Raw genomic sequence first — 27,662 nt, forward strand, 5'->3', positions numbered from 1 at the left:
GGACACACTATCCTTGGTCTGAATTACATAGTCTTGAATTATGTTTTTGAGTTGTGTGTCCTTTTCTTGAAACTTAACCATACAACATTTAGTGGGCATTCTCTTGCTACATTTAAGCTAATTTTTTAGCAAAGCCTTTTAAAATACACTTTAAAAGCTTCATGAGTGTCACATAAAATATTTTTCCTTAATTATCCAGAATGTTAGATGAACACAAGCTTCACCTTTAATTGTGACTGTAATACAGGAAATAGAAAGAGTATATCTAGCCACTAAAGAGTACTGAAAATTCTTCTGCCCAACCTTCACCACCATTCCTAGCTGAACCTAAAAATGTCAGTCTCCTTTGAGCAGCAGCAGTAGAATGTGTGCTCACATCACCAATGACTTACTTAATTCTTCTCGTGGTTCATTCACTAAGTCAGGTCCAACTCTTTGCTCTGTGTTCTACTGTGTCCCAGAGTTTGCTCAAATTCTTATCTGTTGAGTCAGTGATGGTATCCAGCCATCTCATCCTCTGCTGCCTCCTTCTCCTTTTGCCTTTAATCTTTCCCATGATCAGGGTCTTTTCCAGTGATGTGGCTCTTCACATCAGGTGGCCAAAGTATTGGAGTTTCAGCTTCAGCATCAGTCCTTCCAATGAATATTCAGGGTTGATTTCCCTGAGGATTGACTAGTTTGATCTCCTTGCAGTCCAAAGGACTCTCAAGAGTCTTTTCCAATAGCACGGTTTGAACGCATAAATTCTTCAGTGCTCAGCCTTCTCTATGGTCCAACTCACATCTATACATGATTACTGGAAAAACCATAGCTTTGACCATATGGACCTTTGTGGGCAAAGTAGTATCTCTGCTTTTTAATATGCTGTCTAGGTTTGTCATAACTTACCTTCCAAGGAGCAAGTGTCCTTTAATTTCATGGCTGCAGTCACTGTCCACAGTGATTTTGGAGCCCAGGAAAAGAAAATCTGTCATCCCTTCCACCTTTTCCCCTTCTATTTGCCATTAAGTGATGGGACCACATGCCATGATCTTATTTTTTTGAATATTGAGTTTCAAGCCAGCTTTTTCACTTTCCTCTTTCACCCTCATCAAGAGGCCCCTTTAGTTCCCCTTTACTTTCTGCTGTTAGAGTGATGTTATCTGCATGTCTGAGATTGTTGATATTTCTCCCAGCAATCATGATTGCAACTTGTGCTTCATCCAGGCAGGCATTAGTAGTTTGCTTAAGTAAACTAGTAGCAACTGATAACAATCTTGGTCCCTGGCCACCTTATTGACTTAGGGGAATTTAAAATCAATGACCTAGATTGCTCACTGGCCTAAAGGACCAATGACTGATTACAAATCCCCAGTAACTAGCTCTGAAACATGGTATAAATCATTGACTTCTTTCTGAGAATGCATTGTCTTTAAGACAAGGCCTTATGTGGTCTCCTCTATGACTTAAACTTTACATTTTTAAAAGTGCAGTTCAGAATGTGCTTCATATACAAGTGGATGGGGTGGAGTGCAGAACTGGCTGAAACGTGGGATGATAAGAATCTATATCAGCTGACTAGCCCAGCAGAAGGGAAATTCAGTGAAGAGGAATATGGTGATCAAATTATTTCATCTTCCGAAGAATGTGGTTATCAACTTGATTTTCAAAATAGAGCAATTTTTTTTTTATGATTTCTAAATTTATTCCCAATGAGCTTCATATTAATCTTATTCTAGGTTATGTATACTACCAGGCACTCTTACTTTTTAGCAAGAATACCCAGAGCCAATTTAATTACAGAGAAGAATATTATTTTAAGATCATATTTTATTTAACTCATTTTATTTAATTTTCTCAACGCTGCTATCAGGGTTATTATTCTTATACTTTACAGATGAGGGAACTGAAGCCTTAAGAGAGATTAAATAACAAGGCTGGTTGCACCCAGCTTCCACATTGGAAGGACCCAAGCTTTAAATCCAGACAGGCCCACTGCCTTTACAGATGATGTATTAGGCTAATACTTATTAAACAATTAATTTATAATATTTGGTTGCATTAAAAGGAAACTTAGAATGAAATTCTTCTTATGCTAACCAAGAATCTTCTTAGCTAACGCTGTCTTGGGCACAAGGGGTAAATTCAGTCAATGGGATAGTCGGCTCTTCCTGCCCTACATCAAATGTTGGGTGAATAATCCAGAATCCTGGATTCCTCATAAAATTTTACTTTTGCTTCTAGAATGGAGTTAGTGTGCATACTCAGTCATATATAAACATTATCTTGTGTTGTGCTCCTAACTAGAATTTTTCATCCTCACAGCTCCACTGGGAGTAAGATAGAAAAGGCAGTGGTTACCCTAGAAGATTGGTTAAATAAAATTAGGTTACCGCTTAAGAATGCATCCAGTCTCCAAATTAATTAGTTAACTAGTCAAAGTTGTTTTTGAGAGTTCACTGGGATTACTTTGCTAAGGTCAGTAATGCTTAAGAATGCATCCAGTCTCCAAATTAATTAGTTAACTAGTCAAAGTTGTTTTTGAGAGTTCACTGGGATTACTTTGCTAAGGTCAGTAATACAGAGACTCTTTATTTTCCAGCCAGTACTAATGCTTCCAGATCTCCTTGTCTTGCTGTTTGCCTAACACAGTACTGAGCACTTGGGAGGCCCTCAGGGAAGTGGGAGATGGATGGATGGATGGGTGGATGGATAGATGGAAGACAGGATGGGAACATGCCCTGATCAGTCATCTGACATGGGGAGCTCAGGGACTCTTGACTTGTAGTCAGGAGATCTAACTTGAAACAAAACTCTGTGTCCCTAATTTGCTATGACCTCGGGTACATCATGCTTACTTTAGGAGCTTCTTGTTTTAAAATCTGTACAGTAGGAAAAACTGACTTTTTCGAAAATTAAGTACAGTATTGTCTGTGAAAATGTTTAATAGTAGTTTCTTAATAATGTGTTTGGTAAGTCCAAATATAATCACAACCAGTTTACTCTTACCCATTTGTTCTAAATGGGTATACTACCCATTTAGAGTATACTACCATAGGGCTTGCCAAACAGCTGGTAGTTTCCCGGGGGCAATTGTACTTGATTTAAGAAAACAAGATTTTTTTTTCCTTTAAGAGATTAACCTTAGTAATTATGTTTTATTGCGCTCATGTTTATTAACTTTTTACATCTATTTATACTATACCCCTCTAATGCCAGCTGGTAGTGGCTGAACCTGACTGAGAAATTTAGTCTGTAATGGCATATTTACATCTTATGTATCATATTTACATCTTTATGTATCATACATACATAAAATGTATCATATTTACATCTTACCATTATTTGGTAGATGAGAACATTCCATAATTATTAAACATATAACTTAAAATATATTTGTTGCTTTTATTTGCAGAGTGTCCCTACATAGTCAACAAAATCTCATGACGGTCTCAAACCTTGGTGTTATATTTGGTCCAACTCTAATGAGAGCACAGGAAGAAACTGTGGCTGCCATGATGAATATTAAGTTTCAGAACATTGTGGTTGAAATTCTGATAGAGCACTATGAAAAGGTAGGCTGAATTTGCACGTGGAAGTATAACATTTTGTTATCTTGTTTCTAAGAAGCAATTTTGCACTTGAATCATCTATGATCTCATTGTGCTCTTGGGTTCCTATATGGTGTCAGTCTTATAAATTTTGTATAAATTATTTATGCAGACTTTTCTTTTCTTTTTTTCTTATTCAGTTTTTACATACTTCTCAAAATCCTCCAGGTGGATGGTTTCCCTTCTTTCTACATCATTTGCTTGTCAAGATTTTCTTCCTTAGTATTTACAAAATTAAGTTTTTACTCAGTATTCAGAAAATACTTTATAATCACTTTATGGTTAAGTCTGTTGTAACTTTTTTATCTCTTTTGAATTAGATTCTCATTATACAGTAGAACTAATATTTTAGACAAAAATCAGAGAACAGTCTTGAAATCCTCTTTATATCCAGTCACTAAGCAGGCTTTCTTTAGGAGTGAGATCTTAGAACAATTATGAAAATGAGAAAATGGGAAGACCAAAATGACCTGATTGTTAAGTGAGCTCAGCCATAGAAGGTCTAAACACTGTGATTTATTTATGTCTGACACCGTCCTTGTGAGAGGATGGGGGTGCCTCTTTCCTTCCCGGTTGCTCTATGGTGCCTGTAGGATAGGCTTGGAGCCTTGCTCAGACTGGAAGTACTTTCATATCCCTGGAGTCCACAGCTGCATCTTGTAGCCATGCTCAGACGCCTGCCTGCAGCTTGTCACATTCTTCGCAGCTCAGGGCCAGGGCATGCCAACACCTTCTGAGAAGCCAGGGTCTGCTAGCTGGGGAATGATAACAGCAGGGTTCTCTTCCCCTCAGGTTATGTTCAGGATGAAGGGGAAGAGTGACTGTAACAGTGAAAAAATCAGCCTGTCTTGACATAGACATTCGTTGCTATTTGACACATTTCTTAAAAATATTGGAAAATCTGAATTTCACTGCTGGGGAATAGGGAAGAATAAAAAACCCAGAGAAGAAGCATTATTCAGTGTAAATGGAAAAGAAAGTTGTAATTGCTCTAGAAAGTTTATTTCTTGCCAGGCAACTGATTCAGGAGCATAGAGTTCTAAGATCATTTAATAACACTCAAAACTTATTTTATGATGAAAATGTCAGTGTCACCCTTCTGTTGACCTCGGTCCATTTTTCTTCCATGTAGATTTTTCACACTGCCCCAGACCCCAGCATCCCTCTTCCTCAGCCTCAGTCTCGATCCGGATCCCGGAGGACGCGTGCAATCTGCCTCTCCTCTGGCTCCCGGAAGCCCAGGGGGAGGTATACTCCGTGTTTGGCAGAACCCGACAGTAAGTGTCCCACCCTCAGGGAGATGCCATCTTTGTTAATTCAGCTGTATCCCACCTTATGGGCAATTAGGTAGAAAGAGGAAATGTCCTTACTGACGCTGTCTCCCAACACCAGCACTCTCCACCACATTTAAATGTTCTCCATCAGGATAGATCTTGGACAAGCCAATTCATTCCTGCTGCAAAGGGAAAAAAAAAAGTAGTTTTTGCTCAGTGCCCTTTCCTGTAGCTGTGATTAAGTACATCCGGTGCTACTTTGTAGCAGCTTTTGTCCTGTTGTCAAAGTGGTCGGGAAGAAAGCCGGGGAGCCTGGCCCAAGCAGTCATTTTCTTTCTTTCTTTCCTTCACATTATGTTCTTAAAGCATCATCTCTCAGGTATCAAAGTGTCTGAAAGAGAGAGAAAGGAAATAAAAAGAGATTCTGCACCACACATTATCCCTAACTTATTATTCTGAGCCAAGCCCCACCATAAGATGGTTGGCAGCTTCAGCTCAAAGCATGAGTTCAACTTTGGCCATTTTTGTTGTATTTTGTACACCCAGCCCTCTCCGTCCACCCTCAGTTTTCCCCACAATTGCTGTTTAGATACAGTATTTGAATATTCCCTTACTGTTTCTCTCATGTTTTTTCTTACACCATAACTTTTAGAAACATTAAAAAATACACCCAGTTAAACATCAAGTTATCTTATGTTGGTATATTCTTAGTAGGGAAAGGAAAGAAATCCTTCCTATTTTCTTCCACAAGCTTTCCTTTTAAAAATTGTAAAAAAAAAAAAAAAAATTGATAAAAATAAAAATTGTGGAGCTGCTGACATTTAATAGCACCTTTTCTACCAGGAGGACCCAGACACATGGTAACTTGGAATCACCTAGGATCAGAAAAGTAGAAGGCAGGAATATGTCTCAGTATTCCCCCTTTCCATTGATTTCTTATATCATCAAGGCATCTTGCCTCTCCTACTGGTGAGTCCTATTTCAGAAGCACATTTTGTCTGATTTCAAGTCAGCCCCACTGATGCTTCAAGAAGCAACATGATTTCATAGGGACACATAGACAGCCTCCCTTGAATAGTGTAGTTCAGGTGAATGTTTTAAAGCCTTTCTGCACAACTGAGGACAGTTCTCTAAGCCAGGTCTGGCACTGCAGTTGGGTCAGGTGGCTGCAGAGCATTTGGGAGGTTGAGATCAGAAGGGCCCCATCCTTGACTCTCCTGTCTCTGCCTGGCCTGCCCAGGCGATTCCTACAGCAGCAGCCCTGACAGCACACCCATGGGGAGCATCGAGTCCCTCTCCTCTCACTCCTCCGAGCAGAACAGCACCACGAAGCCTGCCTCCTGCCAGCCCAGGGAGAAGTCCACCGGGATCCCTTGGATTGCGTCCCCATCGCCCAGCAACGGACAGAAGAGTCTTGGTCTCTGGACCACGAGTCCCGAGTCAAGTTCTCGAGAAGATGCAACCAAAACGGACGCGGAATCAGACTGCCAGAGCGTCACCTCCGTCACCAGTCCCGGGGACGCGTCTCCACCCATCGACCTGGCCAAGAAGGGGCCCTATGGGCTCTCAGGACTGAAAAGAGCCTCGGCTTCCTCCCTCAGATCCGTCTCTGCAGCCGAAGGTAAGCCAGGATTGAGCTTGGGCTAATGTCGTGTCTCTGCGTCGCCTCCCGGCTTGTGGAGCCTGATGACTCAGGAGGGAGGCGTGAACAGCAAGACCACAAACGCTGCTTCTCTGCTTTGTCCCTGAGCTGGGAGCTTTAAACCTCCTGTGTGCTGCGGCATTTTTCCTGGACCTCTCCCTCTCTGAGTGGTGATGTATTTGCAATTACTTCCGATTGTGATCTCCTCCCCTGAAAGACGGACTGCTGGGCTCGGAGAACATTCTGTGCCTTCTCATTTGGACACAGAGACAACGGCTTCCTTTTGTTACGCCTGTGGACTGTGTTATTGCTATTATTTTGTCTAACAGCACCTCGCCTGTTTTCTTGGGCTTTCTTTTCAGGAAACAAGAGCTACAGTGGATCCATTCAAAGCTTAACTTCCATAGGTTCCAAAGAGACACCCAAAGCCGCACCAAACCCAGATCTGCCTCCAAAAATGTGCAGGAGGTTAAGGCTGGACACCGCCTCCAGCAACGGCTACCAGCGCCCCGGCTCCGTGTAAGTGTCAGGGTGTTTGTTTGGAGTTTTCTGTGTCTCCCGTGGGTACACAGGGCTTGAACGTGTGCAAAAGAACCCTCAGGGTTCCCACAGCGAAACACTCATCCGTAGAGTGGGTACCACCAACTTCTGTAGGACCCTGTCCTCTTCTGCAAGTGGTGTGAACGTTCGTACACACTTCAGGCACTTTCCTTGGAAGCAGGCTTTCTCTTAAGGACGTGAAAGCTTCTGTATAATATAGTGGTTTGGAGTCTGGAAACTAAACACCCACCACTCCGCTATTGGACTGCCCGTATCCTCAGTCCTACCTCTTCGTTAGAAATACGGCTGTTTTCTAGCCGGGGTGATCTCCTCTCCTCTCCATTTGTCTCCCCAACCTGAGTACTCACTGATTCAAACAACTCCTGGAGAACAGGGAGCAGGAAAGGCAAGAGAGTGTGCTTCTAAGAGCAGGATACGACCCTGAAGTGGAAAGGCCAGGAGGGTGGGGTGTGTAGACAAGAGCAGTGAGGGCGCAGATGGGAGAAAGCAGGGAGCGGGGTAAATTCGGAAGCAGAATCCAAAGAAGGACATTCTTCCTCCTTTTCCTCTTACGTTTCTGACTTTCGCTGAGCTGTTCCAGATGCTGCGGGAGCTATTACTGAGCATCCTTGTACATGTTATTAAGGACCACAGTGTCCTCCTGCAGGAGGCAGAATGAACGTTGTTTTAAAGATGAGGAGAACTCATCCTGGGAAGTCAGGGAGCCAGTCCACACTCACTCAGCTAGTAAGTGGCGGAGCCAGGATTCTAACCCGGGGTTCTCCAGCTGAGTCTGTGCTTTTCCTCTTATGCCCTGCCCAGTTGTAATGTGGCGGTGTTGCTGACCTTTTAATTATTCACTGGAAGTCCGGTAAGACATTTCACTAAGCCTGTTTCCATAGGAACAACATCTTACATTCATTCATTCATCCCATTAACAAGAACCTTTGGTTTCAGAGTGAGTTTCACATATGTTCTATCTCATGGTTGGAAATCCAGCTCCCACAATATTAGCCAGATTTTGTGTAAGTTTGTTTATTCCCTGGTGTGCATAGTTCTATCCCTTAAGGGAAATGAGTTTTAAGCCAAATGTGTAAAAGGAGATGAGAAAATATAAACTTTATTCTCTGTGAGGGAAAGAGAAGAGCTTCTATTTTGTGATTTACTGATAAAATAGAACTTAAATTGTAGACAGTGTTTGTTCTACGTTAGATGTAAAATGATCCTGCAGATTATCAAATGACTCAGTTCTGGGAGAAGGGTTTGTCAATTCAAGAAATAAGGTAGGTTTTAAATATTTAGTTCATTAAAATGTCATTCAAAGAAACATATATTCTCTTCTAGTAAATATAGGAACTTATCTAATTAACTAGGTTGCATTGGTTTTAATTCTTTTCATTCTACACTATAGTCTCACTTTTCATGTAGTAGCCTTTCCCTTGTCATGCTTTGAAACAAGATTTGAATCCACAAATTTACTTATTGGTCATTTTTTCAGAGTTCTCTCTTTTCACTTTATAGGAAGTATGTTCAAGTATTTTAAAAATAACATGAAACAGTTTTTGAATTTGTTTTGTCTTAACTATGAGAATACAAAGCAGCTCTTGTTTTGTCTTGTGGATGTGACTCTTCCCTTGTGGCTCCATGGAGTCAATAGCAGGACTTCCAGAAGTGGAGTGGGGAGATAAAAGGTGCCTTTTCTTCTGCTCCCCCAGTTTTCTGAGGTGCAGAAAATGCAGACAGTGCAATCCCCAGAGGAAGTAGATACAGGTACTACTGTATCTACTGGTACATCTACTGTATACATCTGGTACTCAGTGAACTAGAAACTAGATCTAAAACTTACTTCTGTATTAAAACAGTTAAAATTCAGTTCATATTTTGGGGACAATTTTTAACTCATTTTTTTGTTTGGTTAACTGCTAACTCTGAATTTCGCTTTGAGCTGCGTGATTCTCTAATGGATTTTAATGAAACTTGCATTTTGAAATTATTTTTCAGTGTGGCAGCAAAGGCCCAACTGTTTGAAAACGTTGGTTCAGTTAAGCCAGTTTCTTCTGGGCGGTAAGTTCTCAACTTCCCAGTAAAAAAACATGAAATAGTGGTGACGTGGTTTTGTGTGGACGCGGCAGGTCATCTCTGACTGCTCTGCCCCTCACCTCTGCAAATGGTCAAATTCACACCTGCTGTATCTTGACAAGGGAATAAATGGTCATGACCATACATATAGCAGTTAGCATCTCAGGGTGTTACTGCAGTACCTTGTTTGTTAAAACCTTCACAAAGGAAGAGTTCTAAACAAGCAGGTTTTCTAAAAGACAATTTGCAATAACTCTTTGTACACCAAAGACTTTTTTGATGACAGTTTGTGGAAATTATTCAAATGTATATTTGGTCTTGTAAAATTTAATGTATTTTTTTTTTCTGTAAGAAGCTTCATGAACAGGCACCAAAACTGCGTACTTTTTTAACTTGTAATTTTGTATGATATTGGGGTATAGCCAATTAACAAACAATGCTGTGATAGTTTCTGGTGAACAGCAAAGGGGATCAGCCATATATACACGTGTCCATTCTCCCCCAAACCCCTTCCCATCCAGGCTGCCACATAACACTGAGCAGAGTTCCCTGTGCTGTACAGTAGGTCCTTGTTGATTGTTCATTTTAAATATACCAGTGTATCCATGTCCATCCCAACTCCCTCACTGTCCCTTCCTCCTCCTCCTCCCACCAGCAACCATAGGTTTCATTCTCTAAGTCTATTTGTAAGTAAGTTCCTTTGTGTAATTTCTTTTTCGAGTCCACGTATAACGGATGCCATACCATACTTTCCCTTCTCTGGCTCGCTGACTTCACTCAGTGTGACAGTCTCTAGGTCCAGACTGTGCTCATTCTTAGTGGCCTGTGGTGCTGGGGAGCTGATTACTCCAGGTGGCGCTGGGGTTTGAGTACTCTGCCTCATTCAGGGTTTCCAGATTTTACCTTCTGCTCCATTGTTAACAGGATATGAATTATTATGTCTTACTACTATTCATTTGCTTGCTTCTAAGGTTCCTGCTTCCTCTCCTCTTAGTACAAATTGATTCTCTCATCTTCGTTAGACTTTGGTTTTAATTTTGAATATGCCTAACTAATGGATTTTTTTTTTTTTACCATCAGCAACTAGTGCATGTTGCAAGTATTCAGTAAATGCTTTTTGAAAAGGAATATAAATGGGAACATTGGAAGGACCAACCTAGTTTTTTTTTTTTTGGATGTACTCAGGAAATTTTGAGCTTGCCACAACCAATTAACTGAGGCTGTGAAGGAAAGGGGTCAAATATGATTAAAGTATTACCATATAGTTCTTTTAGACGTTATTCAGCCATATCATTTTTATTGACCTTATAAAAGTATGTGGACCTTTTCAGCAGTTCTTAAGCACCTACACAATATAAGGCTTGTCCTGCTTACTAGAGACAACAATAAACTTCAAACTCTGTTTTCAAAACCTTAGCGAGCGCACTCGTAAATTAGTGTTTTTAGAGGAGAGCCACTTTGGTGTCTTAAAGTGTCTTAAATTTAAGGTTAATGCCTTGAATTTATATAGCAAGTCCCAGCATACTTGCATGTACCTTACCTCTGTCTTCTGCCTTTTTATCAAGGCAGGGTGAAAACTAGCTCAGAACAAACATTTCCCTGAAACTATCACCACTGTCAGGCCTTAATATAAGGGATTTAACCTTGCTACCTTCTGTCTTGCAAAAATGATTGAATTGCTCCACTAGATGGAGCCCTTTTATTAGGAAACTCTAAACAATCTATTAAGTACTGGCATCAAAGAGATAATCTGTTAAGAGCTTGAAGACAGCAAGGTATTCATGAAATAAATTAGTATGACAGTAAATTAATGAAGCTGTTATACAATAAGTTTACTCACATGTTCAACACTCATCCTATGCATTTAAAACATACTTTTACACTCCAAATACTCTAAATCCACTTCTAATAAGCTGTCAGCATAAATTTAGAGCTCACTCAGTGATACACTGAAGATTAAGTCTTAGTCCGCAGTACTTGTGGACGGTGTCATAGCTTTTCACCTGTCCTTTTACTTAACTGTGTCTGCCCTTATGCATTTAGGTAAAATAGTTACCTCTTTAAGCCTTCAAAGGGGAAGCTTAAGTGGCGCATCCCTGTACAGACGGTGTGTGTCCAGTGCCTTTGTTGGAAGAGATGGGTTTGACGTGGACCTGAGTCACCTCTTTTCTCAGGATGTGCTGGCCGCTCTTAGCTTGCTCGGGGGTGTGGCTGGTGCTGGAGGAACCAGAGCCTCTGCAGAGTGTGAGTGAAGCTTCTCTTCTGCTCAGTGACCATCACTGCCCTGCCAGGGACTGCAGCTGATCTCACTTTCGTAGAGCAGAAATCCTGATGGTCTGGCCTGACCTGGCTCTGTCCCCTTTCAAGTGAAGTCAGTCAGTCACACCCAACTGTTTGCAACCCCGGGGACTGTAGCCCACCAGGCTCCTCTGTCCATGGGATTTCCCAGGCAAGAATACTGGAGTGGGTTGCCATGTCCTTCTCCAAGGGATCTTCCTGATCCAGGGATCGAACCCAGGTCTCCCGCATTGCAGGCAGACTCTTTACCATCTGAGCCACCAGGGAAGCCCTGTACCCTTTAGGGCTTTTCTCTCTCCCTGCACTGGGACCCTTGCCTCTGAGATGTTAATGCAGGTGGGGCCCGGGCTGACTCCCAGCCCATGTCAGCTGCAGACTGAGGCCCAATACGCTGTGTGTGCAGACGCCCATGGCTCTGCTCGGCCACAGCCTCTGGCGCAAGCCCCGTTTGTTCCTCACAGCCGCTCACTGGCCTGACTTCACAGGGTCAGCAGGGTCCACATGGACGCTGTGTGCATGGGCTAGGGTGGGAAGGACCCGAGGTGGAACGGCCACTGTCAGAGGTCTGGGTAGCTCCTGATCCACTGCTGGAGTAGGCGCTCTGCCCCCCCAGGCTCTGCCGGGCACTGGCTCACCTGAGCACCCCACAGTCGAGTCTCTTCCCTAGTCATGGGAGAAGTCGAGAGCTGCACTGGAATGTGGAGTCAGTGGCGATGGAGCGTTAGCTTGGCTTGAGCAAGGAGATCGCAGGAAACCCTGCAACCGCAAGGCTCGACCTCTCTCCTTCCTGCCCTCTCAAGAGGAGTCAGGCTTCCCCCAGTTCCCCAGCCAGCCAGGGTTTTTTCTCCCACTCAAGACCTCAGGACTGGTGTCCCCAGGCTGTGGCTCAGGTGCTCACTTCCTGGACAAGTCTCGGACAAGTCCCCACCCAGGAGCACGAGTTCTGATTCAGATGCTTTTCTTCCCTTCATTACGTGTGTATGTTTCAGCCTGGGTTGTACAGGAGTTCTTCTGCCAGTTTCTGGTTAGTTTTCAGTAAGAATTGTTCCACATGTAGATGTATTTTTGCTGTGTTCATGGAGGAAGATGAGTTCCACATTCTCTTACCCTGTCACCTTGGTCTGAACTCTAGGAAATCCACTTTTTTAATCTGTAAAGTGAAGGTCATGATTCCCTTTTTGACAGATTATGAGCGTGGGAAGCAATGTATTTGAAGTACACAGTCAGCTCTCCATATACTGCCTTTGCAGTATATAATAGCTAATATTGTTATAACTATTATCATTGAAACTACTTAAGGTATTCAAGCCTCTAATTAATATGTATTGGGTATTTGGACATTTATCAATCACTTGAAACCCTTTTGTACCATTAAATACAACTGAACAACAGAAAATGAGGATATTTCCCTCACTGACCCCCCACAATACCTATTTTGATTTCCTTCTGGGGAACTTAGGGTACTCTTGAATTGTACCTCAAAGAAGGATGAACCAGTAGTGGGTCACAGGGAGACCAGCCATTATGGGAAATACCACAGTTGGGAGATTTTAGTGGATGGTCTTGAGCAACAGAAAAGTAACACCTCTGGATTAACTGCAGGCTCTGGGAGTCATTGAGCAAAGAGCTGATCTAATCAGTGATGCACTCAATCAGATAATTGAGGTGGCTTCTCTAGGAGGTTGTTGATGGGAAGAAAACCATTTAGGGTGGAACAGGTGATACTTAAAAGACCTTAATTAGGACATTAACAAAAGCATGATAAACTGTAAGCAGGATTTTATGGATAGAACTAGAGTCAAGCAATTGCTTTGATATTGGGAATGAGAGACAGGTAAAGAAGATTCTAGGTTTTTAAGACTGACTGCAAGAAAGAATGCTAATTTAGCTTCTGAGTTCATCTTGTGTGAGTACACAGAAAGGCAAGGAAAGTTTTAGCCCCGTTGTCTGAGAAGGCTGAGGAGTGCTGAGAGGCAGTGAGAAATCTACAGCTGGAACCAGGAGAGAGTGTAAAGCTTGATGCCCCTTTGAGAGACTTCTGCACAGCAGCCACACTGCATAGATGAAGGTGGGGTTACCCACTGATGGGTGCTAACAAAAGGTCTAGGAGATCATTAGAGGAGGGCACTGGTTTTTACCTCTAAGACCTCACTGGAAACCTTTCAGAAATTGGGTTTAGTGGAGTGGGAGGGGCTGCTCTCTCTGTCAGAGGAACTTTATGTGCCAGACTTGTTAAAATGAAGATTCTTGAATTTGCTTAGACTCTGCACACTGTAGTGTCTGAGACTGAGGCCTAGAGAATATGTATTTTTGACAACTTCCCCAAGTGATCCTTATATATATCAAAACCTTTAAGAGCCATTGGAATAGAGAAAAATGCCATAGTACTAAATGTTTCTCTTAACCTATAAAATGCTTTCAAGAGGCAAATGGAACTAGGCTCTGTCTCAGCATTACAAAAGCCTATGGAAAACAGGACCCTTAAAGCTTACACCTCTGTCTCAATCAGTTACAGTTGGGCAGTGGGGAAATACACTTTAAAGTAGTATAATTTAGGCAAGGTATACCAATATCTTCTGAAGGTTTAATTGAGAATTACATGCTTGAGAATTAAGAGAATTAATTAATAATTGAGAGCTTGACTCATTATAAGCAATCAAATTTTCTGTTCAGTTCAGTTCAGTTCAGTCACTCAGTCGTGTCCGACTCTTTGCGACCCAATGAATCGCAGCACGCCAGGCCTCCCTGTCCATCTCCAACTCCCGGAGTTCACTCAAACTCACGTCCATCGAGTTGGTGATGGCATCCAGCCATCTCATCCTCTGTCGTCCCCTTTTCCTCCTGCCCCCGATCCCTCCCAGCATCAGAGTCTTTTCCAATGAGTCAACTCTTCGCATGAGGTGGCCAGAGTACTGGAGTTTCAGCTTTAACATCATTCCTTCCAAAGAGTTACAATAATCTAAAAACAATTTTTTTTTAGAATTACAAAACAAACCTCAGCAGAGTCTTCTTGTCTAGTGAATTTGTCCATTTAAAAGGCTGTAAAGGAACGTCCCTGGTGGTCCAGTGGTTTTGATTGTGCTCCCAACGTAGGGGGCCCAGTTTAATTCCTGGCTAGGCAACTTGATGCCTCAACTAAAATTGAAGATCCCACTTGCCACAGCTAAGTCCTAGCACAGCTGAATAAATAAATACAGAATTTAAAATAAATAAATAAAAGGCTGTAGGTCACTGGTTCAGAGCACAGTGACGCATGTAAGACACCCAGGATAGAACACTCATAAGGAAGACAAAGGAAGCCATGGCTAGGAAGAATAGCTTGATTTTTCTGTTTTTAAGAGAATATGAAGAATACTAAAATGCTAAAAAAGTGAATGAAAACCACCACTCATTTCATCCCCTAAGGATAACTGCATTTTGATGCACAGCCATCTAATCTTATCAGTTGACAGTGGTTCTCAAAAGCTTTTGGTCTCAAAACAACTTACACAAGTAAAAAACTTACTGAAGATCTCCAAAGAGCTTTTGTTTGTGTGAATTATATCTATTAATATTTGTGGTATTAGAAATTTAAACTGAGAACATTTTTAAATGTTTATGAATTTATTTAAAATAAAAATAAGTTCATATAACTAAAACATAACAATAGCACTGTGTAGATGTGATTATTCACTCTCATTAACAGTCAACTGTTATTGATAGTAGAAATGATTTTCTCAGTGACGTTATCTTGGGATTTTACAGATGACATTTAAGTGGATTCACCAGGTATTCACTAGGTCAGCAATTAGGAGATGTAGGTTTTAGCCTGACTCTGCCATAATGTTAATTTCTCTTGACCTTCATTTCTACATTATAGAGGTTAGGCCAAGGAAATATGTAGATTTCATTTCAAAATCCAAGCTCATTATATGACTGAAATCATCTGGATGATCACAAGACCCCCAGTATATGGGGATCACTGTTTTCTGTAAAACCTAATTAGAAAGTTTATGTGCCTGCCCCCAAGGTCCTAATAGGGTCTCACCTTCCCATTTCTTCCCTTCCAAAGGTCATATTTCTAAGACAACATGAGTTGTTTCTCCTCTTCCCCTGAGCTAAGCCACACAGAAGTCTGCTCCTCTGCTGTTCCCATGCACCCCCATGCTGCAGTTAGCTCTGTCCCTTAATGATGCTCATTGCCTGGAACTTGAGAACTCACATTATTTTATGTTTCTGCAGATCTCCTAAATATCTGCCATGAAAGTGTCAGTCAGTCATGTCTGACTCACAACCCCATGGTTGTAGCCTTCCAGGGTCTTCTGTTCATGGAATTCTTCAGGCAAGAACACTGGAGGGGGTTGCCATTCCCTTCTCCAGGGGATCTTCCCGACCCGGGGATCAAACCTGGGTCTCCTGCATGGCAGGCAGATTCTTTACCGTCTGAGCCACAGGGAAGCCCTAATATCTGGCATAGTGGAAAGTAAATGGACCTTCATACACGTTCCATTAGCTGTCAGAGCAGTGCCTCTCAGGTCCCACCTGCCCCTCCTTCCAGATTCCCTTGAGTGCACTTAGAGACCCACTCCTCTATAATGAGCACAGAAAAGGACCCACGAAGGTGGTGCTCACGGTGTTCCTCTTACACTGGTGCCCAACAAAGTAGACGCTCAACAGAGTTGCTGGGTAAATAGATAAAATATACATTTTAACCTTAAAAGACTTTGTTATTCATGTGTTCAGTTCATTTTTATTAGAGTTGCAATATTCTTTCTTTGACATAGCAGCTTTAACTCTACAAGCTCCCATGAGAGATTAGCTTTGAGGCATCCAACAGTCAGACATCCAAGCCAGAGACAGCTCATTTTTGTTGGCAAAAACCTAAGAAAAGGGTGTGTAACTAATTTTAAAAAATCTCCAACCAATGACCAAGAAGCAAATGTGTGTTTATTGCATTATTTATGAGTATTTATGGCAAATTATCTTGGGCAGTTTAGAGGTCTTGCCAGTGACTAATTTTTCTGTAAAATATTTGCCTTACATCCTAATACTGCTCATGTATGTGTTCTTCTGTATCTTTATTCATAATAACTACCTACTAATTTATTGAATTTGGCATGTTTTATTTATTAAATTCTCTACTGATGAACACTTAGATTGTTGTGATCTGTTTGTTTTTAGCTTTGCTGTTGTGTATGTTACTTCTTTGCTACCCTTTTGACTATATCTTCTACTCCCTCAGAAGTGCATTCCTGCTCTCTTCAGAAGTGAAATTCTTAGCATACAAAAAATATATGTGAGAGATGGCATATGTGTGTGTGTGTGTGTGTGTGTGTTTGTGTGTATCATTGTTAAGTGGCCCTTCAGAAAACATTGTATCAGTTTTTATGTGAATTTTTTATTTTGCTTATGATTAAAATGAGTATTGTGAATTTCGCACACTGACCATGTCAAACCTGTGTGAGTTCACTCACTGGCATTAGACAATGTTTAGTATTAGGAATGGGGCTTGTGGACAGATCATCTTCAAAACTATAAGGGAAGAAATGGGCTTTCAGGATAGCGAGCATCATCACCTTACTCTCCAATGCGACAGGAAGCAGGATCCTCAAAATCCTTTTCAAAGGATATTAGAATCTTGTGAACAGAGACTCAATAGGTGACAGTGTTATTTTCACATCTTCTTCAATACACCAAGACAGTAAAAGAAAAAGCATTAGCACCTGGAAAGAAAACTCCACTGTCACAGAATTCTACATTAAATCATCAGAGCTCTGAACTGAGCTGTAACCTGTAGTTACAGATCTCAGTGGAAGAAAATTATAGTTGTTTAAGTCACATGCACAGGCAATTGGAAAGTCGTAACAGATATTACTTTGTGCTGTGTATTTTGACACATTTAATAGTATCTGTTCATTTAGTGATACTGTTCTGCGTGTGTTCCCTCACCATCCAATCTCATACAATACTCTAAGCACACTCATATCTGAAATATTATTATAAATTAGTTAGGTTGCCTTTGAAGTATGAGATATATCATTGCAAGAATTACTATATCTTAGACATTTCTATAACTCTGGAATTTGTTTCCTTATGTATCTCTTAATTTATTTTAATGATTCAAGGTAATAAGACAGTATTTATTGGTGGAAATCATTGCTGCTAGAAAATTTGACATTTTAAAAAGTCTTTACATATTTTTAGAGAAATGGCTCTGCAACTTTCAATTGTATCAGATATCAGATACAATTATTTTTTAATAAATATATCCAGTTTTTATTTGTCAATCATATCTCAATGAAGCTCAGAAAAAAGAACAATCACCTAAGGTTATATTTTTTAAATAACAGTTCCCAACCCCCACTCCCATACCTGAGATTCTAGTGTAAGAAGTCTGAGAGTGGTCCCTGGAAAATGCATTTTTAAAAACTGAATATTCTATAAGTTTCAGGTTTATAGCATAGTGATATAATAGTTTTGTACATTATACTCCATTTAAAGTGATTATGAAATAATGGCTATTTGCCCCTGTGCTGTACAGTGTATCCTTGTTGCTTATTTATTTTATACAAAGTAATTTTTATCCGTTAGTCCCCACCCCTGTTTGACCCCTCTCCTGTTTCCTCTTCCCACTGATAACAGCTATTTGTTCTCTGTACCTGTGAGTCTGTTTCTGTTTTGTTATATTCATTTGTTGTTTTTTTTCCTAAGATTCCATATATAAATGATAGTAAAGAGTATTTTTCTTTTTATGAATATCAGATCAAGATACACCAGATTATATCAGATCAAATGAGTATACTTGACTGGAAGATTTCTATGAAAAACTAACGTTCTTTCTACGTCAGGTCCTCAGAGTCTCATTATCGGAAGTCTTTGTGACTTGGCGGCACCCTCTCCTTGCCCCTAGACTTTGTCAGCCAACACACCCACGTGCAGCACACACGCGCATGGCTCCTCTTTAGTGTGAAACTCTGTCCTTCTTGGGCTGCGTCCACTTCATCAGCTCTTCTTTTAAACCACGTTTAACTGGAAGTGGGATTGTGTGGGCTGGTGGTCCTTAAATCTACTAGCTGCAGACTCTCCTAGCCAAGTTCCTGAAAGTACAGCCTGAGACCCACCTCATGTGAAAAAGACTCCGGGGGCAGGGCCGTAGTTCTCCTCTCTAACCTTTCTGATCTTCAGTAGCCACTTGGAAACCCTGGTTCAGGTGACTGAGCCTCATTCTGGAAGTATGGAGATAAGATCCAGAGTTTTGTTCCAACAGAGAAATGTAATCATCATGTTACACTGTTGCTTTGAGAGCATGCGAATGCAAATACTGCTGATGCCTCTTTGCAGATCAAGTGTTGGGACCTCAGGCAGGGAAGACAGGGTACCTTGAATCTTTGAAAGGACTCATCATGTAAAAAAAAGAGTCCAGATCAGGAGTCCCCAGCCTCCAGGCCACAGACTGGTACCGGGTGGCAACCCGTCAGGAAGGGCTGCACAGCAGGAGGTGAGCGGTGGGCAACCGAGAGAAGCCCCGTCTATGCCTATGTCTGCTCTCCATCGCTCTCATCATCACCTGAGCTCCATCTCCTAACAGACCGGTGGCGGAAATGTAATGTGCTTGAATCATCCTGAAACTGTTCCTCACCCCCTACCCCCAGTCTGTGGAAAAACTGTCTTCCATGAAGCCAGGCCCTGGTGCTGAAGAGGTTGGAGACCGCAACATCTCCCCCCCCACCTTTTTTTTTTTTTTTTAACTCATTCATTCAGCAAATATTTACTGAGTTACTAGTTAGCATCAGGCATTGTTCATAGAGGTTACATTCAAGAACGACAACAGAGTACCATTCAGACTTAAAACCGGGGAATGTGAAAGTTACCTGGGAGCTGTTTAGAGTGTGTTGCAGGGAAGACCTGGCCTTCAGTGAAACTCAGGAGATTTAAGGTAAACTAGAAGGCTAGAGCTGAGTGAAGATGAGGAAGAATCTCAGCTGGCCCTCAGGAGGGAATGGGCTTGGCGTGTTTGAAGAGGAGAAGGCGGGCCAGTGTGACTCAAGCGCAGCAGGTGCATAGAGGCAGGTTCAGGAGCAGCAGGAGAGCCCAGCAGGCGCCTGGTTGGGCACAGCGTGGAGGCCGGAGCTGGGAACCAGTTGACGGGTTGGTTTCAGGGAGATCACATGATCATCAAAACCTTTCAAACCGCCCTCTGGTTGCTCTGTGTAGAAGGGATGGCAAGGGGACTGGAGAGGAAAGAAATGCGGAGGATTTAGGAAGTTAGGGGGCGGTTCAGTGTGCTGTGGTAGAGATGATATTGGCTCGGATTCTGGTTGAAGTAGAGATGGCGAGGAGGAGTGTAGTCAGGTCATCAGATGCTGCAGAGTAAAAGCAACTTCGCTGATTAGATGACTTGGTTAGCAGCCTCAGAGGATGGCTTTTCAGTGTTAGCTCAGATTGTTTTAAGGAGGTCTCATACAAAACTCGGAAATTCTGGCTCCTGTTGAAAAAAGCCAGAGTATCTGCCTACACAAAGACTGAACTCTCATATGGGAACAGATGTCGGAGATGAGTACTGGCTTCCCTTTTAAAGAGCTGCGTATACTGTGGTTTACAAAGACACGTCTTCATGTCTCCCTGACAGTGAGGCTGTTGTTGGTTCCCCTTTATCATCAGCTTATCCTATTGTTTTTCTTATAGCACGCCCACTTAATTTTCCATACCCTGTAGGCCTTTTAATATGTGGAGCTCACATCTGATACTCTGAAATTAAAGTCGCAAGTAAATACATAATGCTTTAACGTACCTGTGAACCCCTGTGGAGCTGAAAAATAGCCTCTTTAGCAGAATACTAACAAATCCTGGCATTCTTTAAAACTAGATTATTTCATTTCTTCTAAGGCAGGTGGTTACTCTTGGAAGCGTTGCCTGGAAACATGAGAAAGGCTTCGTTTGTGCTATCGGTGTGCTCTGGTTACGTGGTGTGTGCACTTTGTGAAATGCACTTATGCACGCTTCTGTGTGCACACTGTGTGTATTATGCTTCAATTGTAACTGAAAACTAGAATCATTTTTTAAGAGTAGTGTCCAGTGCAAATATCCTTGAGTGTTGTGGTTTTCACAGATTGCCTCTTGCTCTTTCAGCCAAGCCAAAGCCATGTACTCCTGTAAAGCAGAGCACAGCCATGAGCTTTCCTTCCCACAGGGGGCGCTATTCTCCAACGGTAAGTCCCCCCATTCCCTGCGCTAAGGTTACAGTCATGGAAGGACGAAGGAGCAGTCTAAAGTAGAACAGGAGACTCGGGATCCAGCCCAGGCCCTGCCTTTTGTAGCTGTACAAGTAAACACATCAAATTCCTCTGGAACAGATTTCCTCTCCTGTGTCAGAGAGAGAGAGAGTGAAAGTGTTAGTTCCTCAGCGTGTCCGTCTCTTTTCAACCCCTTCGAGTGTGTAACCCACCAGGCTCCTCCACCCATGGGATTCTCCAGGCACAAATACTGGAAAGGGTAGGCATTCCCTTCTCCAGGGGATCTTCCCGACCGGTGTGATTGGTTATGTGAATGCAAGAGGCATTTCCAGCTTTACAGGTCCCGTGACATTGTTTTGACAGCTTGAGTATATGCATACAATCTGATGTGGATTTTTACCCATTTGTGTGTGTAATTATTTGAAGCTAATGTTGACTGAGTGATATTTATTAATGTATTTTTATCTTTGCCAGTGTACCCATCAGTGGAACCAGGATGGTTGAAGGCAACTTATGAAGGCAAAACAGGACTCGTCCCAGAAAATTATGTTGTCTTCCTCTAATGCTATTTAGTGGACGGCAGTATCTTCATGGTATCCATGGTAACAAGTAATAAGTGATATGATTTTATCTGACACAGATATGAGGATCAGCCCATTAAAATGAAAAATAATCCATTTCTAGACAGTTTCCAAAGCAGACTATGTACCTCTATTAACGGAAAGGGAAAAAATGTTTAAATTGTTCGCCATTCTTTTTATCTTGGGCTGATTTCTTATTTTGAAATAGCTTATCCCCATCCCTTGCTTTTTTTTTTTTAATAAGTAACTCTCCACAATGTTTCTCATAACATTTATAAAAATCTCAAATACTGGGTTAAGTACTATATCCCAGAAATTTGGAAACCAGAAATCTGCTATAAGACTTTAAGACCTGCCCTTTACTGTCTGGTATTTTCTGAGAAACCTTGAAATCATTGCTAAAAAAATGTAATTTAAACTGTTCATTTATTATTTTTTCTTAAAAATATAGTGCTTTTATATATGATTGTTTTGCTGGTCCTAAACATTTCAAGGAAATAAGGGTTTTTTTTTAACATAAGTTTATTTTTATTTGTTTACCAAGTAGATGATAATATTCAAAAGCAATAACATATATGGTGTCTGTAAATGAAACCAAGTTAAGTCATACACTGATTCCGCTGTAAACACTCTGTCCAACGTTCCAGATGCCGTCTATGGGCTTAGAGCAGGGATCAGCAAACTACTTCTGCAGAAGCTTAATAGTGAATATTTGGGGCTTGGCAGGACCTGTTGTCTCCATCACACTGTCCATACTACCATTGTAGCGGAAAGCAGTCACAGACAACACGTGAATGGGTGTGACTGTGTACCAATACACCTTTCTTTCAGGACACTGAAATCTGAAATTGTGAATCTGTCATGCCATAAGATATTAAGCTTCTTTGACTTTTAAAAAATCATTTAAAAATAGAAATTTATAGCTGATGTGCCACACAAAAGCAGGTGGCAAGCCGGATTTGCCTTATGGGTCATGGTTTGCTGATCACTGGTTTGGAGGATCTTTAAAACTGTCTGTATTACTTTGAGATTTTATGAAATTTTATTCCATTAACATATAAATACTGACAAGTGATATGCACATATCCTCTGCTAGAATCATTATAATGGTATCACAAATGTATAATTACAATAATAGGAAAATGATACAGCTTAAATTCTACTTGTTATTCTGTAAAGTGTCCAAGGATTTTATTGATACCCTTTTGGCTCCAAATGATAAAGATGATGTATTAAGACAGTGGTTGGAACACTATGCCTTCTAAAGTCTATGATTAGTTGAGCCATAATCTTAACATAAAGGTACAGGATTCTTAAATTATTTTGAAATTATTTCATCATCTTTAGCAGGAATAAAATCATATATAATTTTCCATTATGCCTTTCGATTTACAGCCTTTAATAGAAATTTCACTGTATTTATAGAGCATAGAGATAGGTATTTACTGTCCATTTATATATGCCATAATTATCTGGTCATATGTTGACCACTTCTATTATTTCTATTTAATAATCCTCATATTATTTCTAACATATCTGCATGTGGCAAAGAGCCTTTCTTCTCAAGATTCCCAAAAACTGGTTCTCCGCCATTGATTGCCACAGCACTGACCCCCTTGGCCACAGTATTGTACATGCTACTTCAAAGTTCTTCACTGTATAGACACTCAGGTATTGACTATAACAGTTCTTTTTACATGATATTGATTTGTAATCGCCATCTCTTCTACTTTAAGTTAATGTTTCTAGAGTTAATAGGTTAAATTATATACATACACATACACAACTATGCCTTGGAGCATTTATGCTTTTAAAATTTTAAATGGAATAGTGGATTAGGATTTAAAGGTAAAGAGAATAACAGTAGGCAGAATTACAACCGGAAATAAATATCAGCATGGAAATAAAGAAGTTGAAAATATTTAATGTTGTAAAAATTAGTAATATAATGAAAAAATCTGGTACATTTGTCTCCTTTTTTTTTTTCTTTTTTACCTGCTACTGTTGACTTTTGTACACTATGATTATGTGTCGCTAGAGCTTCTTGACCTCTAGATCCTTGATGGTCCTTAGTAATTGCATTGCTGACATCCTGACTGCCCTCTGCTGGAACAGAGGTAGTCTCCCTAGGGGACCAGGCCCTTCATCCACAACACCCTCAGTTTAACCACCCTTGGTAGCATCTGGCATCCTGCTAAATTAGAGCCTCTTAAGGCAAATTGATTTTCTTTCAAAGACCAACTTGACTCCGAAAAGTGATTCAGAGTCCTACTTCACTTGCTGCTGCAGAGAGAAATCTCAACCTTCATTTTCCTTTAACACGGGCCAGCGTGTTCCTGCCTCTGAGTTGTCTATGAGCTAATTCTACAGATGCTCAGTGAGGAATTAAACCTTTTGCTCTAAAAGTCATGGGCATGAAGCCCCTCTCCTTCCTCATGGTGAGTCATATATTGTGACAGTGCTCGATATGGTCCCTTTTTTGAAACAAGCTGCAAAAGTGCTTGTTCCAATTGTGCTTTTGTTTGAAGTTTTAATCTCACAGATTTGTGAGAATGGTTCTTTTCCCTTCACATTGATTATGTGTGGAAGCAAGTCACGGCCCTATGCTAGCGCTCAAATGACGCTGCTTTGCCCTAGAAATGTTTCCAACAGTTAAAAGTATTTATGAACATTGAGAAAACCAGGGCATGTGCTCTGATCACGTGGAATATTCATTTCACCAGAAGGTACATGTCAGTCACTACAAGAAGATCACATTTGAAATGACAACAGTGTTTCAGTAATGAAACCATAGCCTTTCAGAGACTTCATAAAGATACCACAGAACTGCCACATCCACACCTTGGAAACAGGCCAGGTGGGCACCCTAATCACTGCTGACAGTGGGACAAGGAGGGTGAGACTGATGAGTCCAAGTCAGTCAGCTCAGCTGTTAGATGAAGATATCCTTGAGTACAAAACCTTGCTGTGTTTCACAGGTGACTCTTGTACCATATCTGCCGGCTTATAAGCAGTAGTCGGTTAAGTGAAGGCTTTTTGTTTTGTGTAAATGCCTGAGCAGTGAAATGATCTCTGTATCGCTCTGAAGTCTGTGAGGCATGAGGAAGTACCATTTCTCCTTGTTTGATCGGGAGTGGTTTTACCCTTGTATGCGCTCTCTGTGCCTCACACTGTGAATGGGTATAACCAGGCATCCCAACAGTGGCTCACCTGATGGCTGTTCCAGGAAGGGTAGAGATTTTTTTTTCAGAGCACCTTCCAAACTTTCCAGGTTCTCAAATAGGAAAAGAAGGCAAAGAGACAAAGTGATTTGGGGATTATTTCCTGTTCTGTGGTAATAGCTTTTACTTAGTGTGGCATGCCCCCTAAAAATCCATCATGATGTCAGGAAACTGAATCTGCTCTGCAGTCATGGGAAATAAAACCTGCTAGCCTCCTCACTCCTGGCCTTCTTCAGGTCTGTGCGTGTCTGATGTGCAGGGTCTTAATCACAAGGATGCTGGTTTACAAGGGTCCCTCAGAGCCTTTCTTCAAACCCCTTCCATTTTTAGTATGCCTCCCCCAGATAGATATTTGGCATGCCTTAATCAGCAGTTAGAACCCCTTCTCGATTTGTACTTTGTTGACTGAAGTTAGAGGTGGACTCATTTCAGAACAGGTTTTGTTCTTTAGTTTTACAATGCATTTGTAATTTGCAACTGTTTCTATGACCTAACATCACTGAGTTAGACCCCAAAGTCATGTCATTTGCTAAAGGAAAAAAGTAGAGACTTAATTACTGTCCGGAAGTTATTTTCTTCTTTAGTATAAGTTTCCCACTTTGAGTAGATATTGCTGTTAACTTTTGCCTCCTACCCTGTTTGCTTACCTTCCAAAATCAAAACACTTTTCCCAGAGAATTATTAGCCTATTGAATAGACTTCTGAATAATCTGTATCCTGCCTGTCTCCTGTTAATCCTCAGACATAATTCGGGTATTTGTCAACGACTCTCACACCTCTTCACCACATTCACTGTATCCATTTGTTGTCACCAGTATCTCCCTCCCCCAAATCTATATGGTAGTAACCTTGGACAAATTCACATTTATGAATGGCATGGACTTTTAGAGGATCAGATCAATAAATAGGATTTTTCACTTTTTTTTTTTGGACTGTTGCATTCACTATTTTAAACAAGAAATCTCAAGTACATGGACAGCACTCACAGCAAGCCATAGGCAGAAAACTGATTACATGTTCTCGACCAAAGTTTAGAAGTCATTGTGTGACTTAGGGAGTCTAACAGGTCATCCTCAATCCGTGGTGTTCACAGGAGAGATGCCACGTTCAGAGGTTGGACATTCTTTCTTTGGTGCCATAGGGAGAAATGGAGTCTCTGTGTTTTCTGAAGAGTCTCAAAAGGCAGTGCCGTTTACAAGGATCACAAATACACATATCCTCCACCATCCACGATGGTCACGTCCAGGGCCACGTGAGGACCTCCGGTGCTGGAGGAGGTGCCTACCCCACCTTAGTTAGATGATCACTTTCTCCCCTTTGTACCATTTCTTGACAAGGTTTCCCATGGTCTTTACCCTTCCAGAGCCCAACTTTGCCTTGAATCCATTGTCTCTTAGATTAATAGTGTGCATTGTTTTTTATATGCAGAATGTTGGAGATTGTATGTCTGCCTCTGTATCTTCAGTCATGATTTATGCTTAACAGCTGAGAAGTCATCACAAATTGAGGGCTGTGATTTCAAGAGTCTTTTTGAACTCTAAGCTGAAGCCTTTGCAATAAATTGGGAGTGTGGCAGGGAAGATGACTGTTTTTTTTTTTGTTTTTTGTTTTTTTTTAATTCAAATCCTATTTATATACTATTAAATTTGAGGTACTATAGTTTATATAAAAGTTGAATATTTAGATGATATATTTCAGTATTAGGAATTTGTCTGAAGCCATTATTAACATAACAAATTAAATAATAAGTATGAAAATGATTGTCAGTAAATTATCATATTGAATTTTTTGTTTATTTTGTAGTGTCTTGTATTTATCTGCACTTTGTGTGTATATATATATATATATATACACACACACATATATATACAAACATGTAAATAACTTCATGTTATTCCTTATCTGAATTGCCACAATTTCTTTAATGTATGTTTACACTGTATTTTAAATTACTTTAAAAATAAACTATGTTTAGCACATTTTAATTTAGTCTTTGTATTTGAAAACCCACCATGTTAGAGGGCAGCTGTCTTAGATTCATATAGAGAAAAATCAAAGTTTCAGGTACTGTGAATGGTCATTTTGGGTATGGCTGAATGGAAAAATCATAACGGAATTGATAACTTTTTCCTGATAATTGGATCCTTTCCTGAGCAACTGTAATGTTGGTACTTACTAGTAATGCAGGTACAGGATTTCCCTGGTGACACAGTGGATAAGAATCTGTCTGCCGATAGAGAGGACATAGGTTCAATCCCTGGTCCCGGAAGATTCCAGGTGACTCTGAGCAACTAAGCCTGTGCACTCTAGAGTGTGTGTTCCTCAACAAGAGAAGCCATCTCCATGAGAAGCCCACGAACCACAACAAGACTAGCCCCTGCTTGCTGCAAATAAAGAAAGCCCATGGACAGCAACAAAGACTCAGGGCAACCATAAATAAAAATAAATAAAAAATTTTAAAGTAATAATAATGCAGATGTCTGCAGGAAAAAGAAGCAAATAAATCATAAACAAATTATCAAAAAAAAAAACAGGTATGTAGGCTTACCTGAAATAAAATAAATACATGAAAGTTCACAAGTGTACTCTGAAAGAAGAGCATGCGTGCTCAGTCATGTCCGACTCTTTGTGACCCTATGGACTGTAGCCCTCCAGGTTCCTCTGTCCATGAGATTCTCCAGGCAAGAGTACAGGAGTGGGTTGCCATGCCCTGCTCCAGGGGATCGTCTGACCCAGGGATGGAACTCATGTCTCCTGCAACTCCTGAATTGCAGGCAGATTCTTTAGCACTGAGCACCAGGAAGACGTATCAGCATACACATCATCCTCGTAGATGTTTATTAGTTCTGTGACCCTTTTGGTCATTGTTTAGCTTTCCAGGCAGTGCTAGTGGGAAAGAATCTGCCTGCTAATGCAGGGGAGGCAAGAGACAGGAGTTTGATCCCTGGGTTGATCCCCTGGAGTAGGAGCTATTATTGCCTGGGATGGAGGGGCCTGGCAGGCTACAGTCCTTGGGGCTACAAAGAGTCAGACACAACTGAGCACGTGGTCACTCTGACATCTAGCTAGAAATTTTACTTTTCTCCCTCAAAAAAGAGAATCACGTGTTTAATTTTTGGTGCTAAGTGGATTATTAGATTGTAACAAATCACATTGCAAAAACTAAGCCTAATGGGTTGGTAACAGAGTCATTGGGCATACAACCTGATTTGTTTAAATTTCTTC

At 41.0% G+C, this 27,662-nt stretch overlaps 1 protein-coding gene across 1 annotated transcript in view; it reads left to right on the forward strand.

The window, feature by feature from the left end:
- Positions 1 to 25,047, forward strand: part of ARHGAP42 (Rho GTPase activating protein 42) — a 348,862-nt gene extending 323,815 nt beyond the window's left edge. The window contains exons 18-24 of the mRNA XM_005889073.3: positions 3,395 to 3,554; positions 4,723 to 4,867; positions 6,105 to 6,485; positions 6,869 to 7,025; positions 9,048 to 9,110; positions 20,532 to 20,611; positions 21,110 to 25,047. Coding sequence (XP_005889135.1) covers positions 3,395 to 3,554; positions 4,723 to 4,867; positions 6,105 to 6,485; positions 6,869 to 7,025; positions 9,048 to 9,110; positions 20,532 to 20,611; positions 21,110 to 21,198 — 1,075 coding nt within the window. The 3' untranslated portion in view covers positions 21,199 to 25,047. The remainder of the gene's footprint in view (positions 1 to 3,394; positions 3,555 to 4,722; positions 4,868 to 6,104; positions 6,486 to 6,868; positions 7,026 to 9,047; positions 9,111 to 20,531; positions 20,612 to 21,109) is intronic.
- Positions 25,048 to 27,662: the final 2,615 nt, after the last annotated feature.

This window comes from Bos mutus, chromosome 15 (genome assembly GCF_027580195.1).
Source record: "Bos mutus isolate GX-2022 chromosome 15, NWIPB_WYAK_1.1, whole genome shotgun sequence".
Classification (NCBI taxonomy): Eukaryota; Metazoa; Chordata; class Mammalia; order Artiodactyla; family Bovidae; genus Bos; species Bos mutus.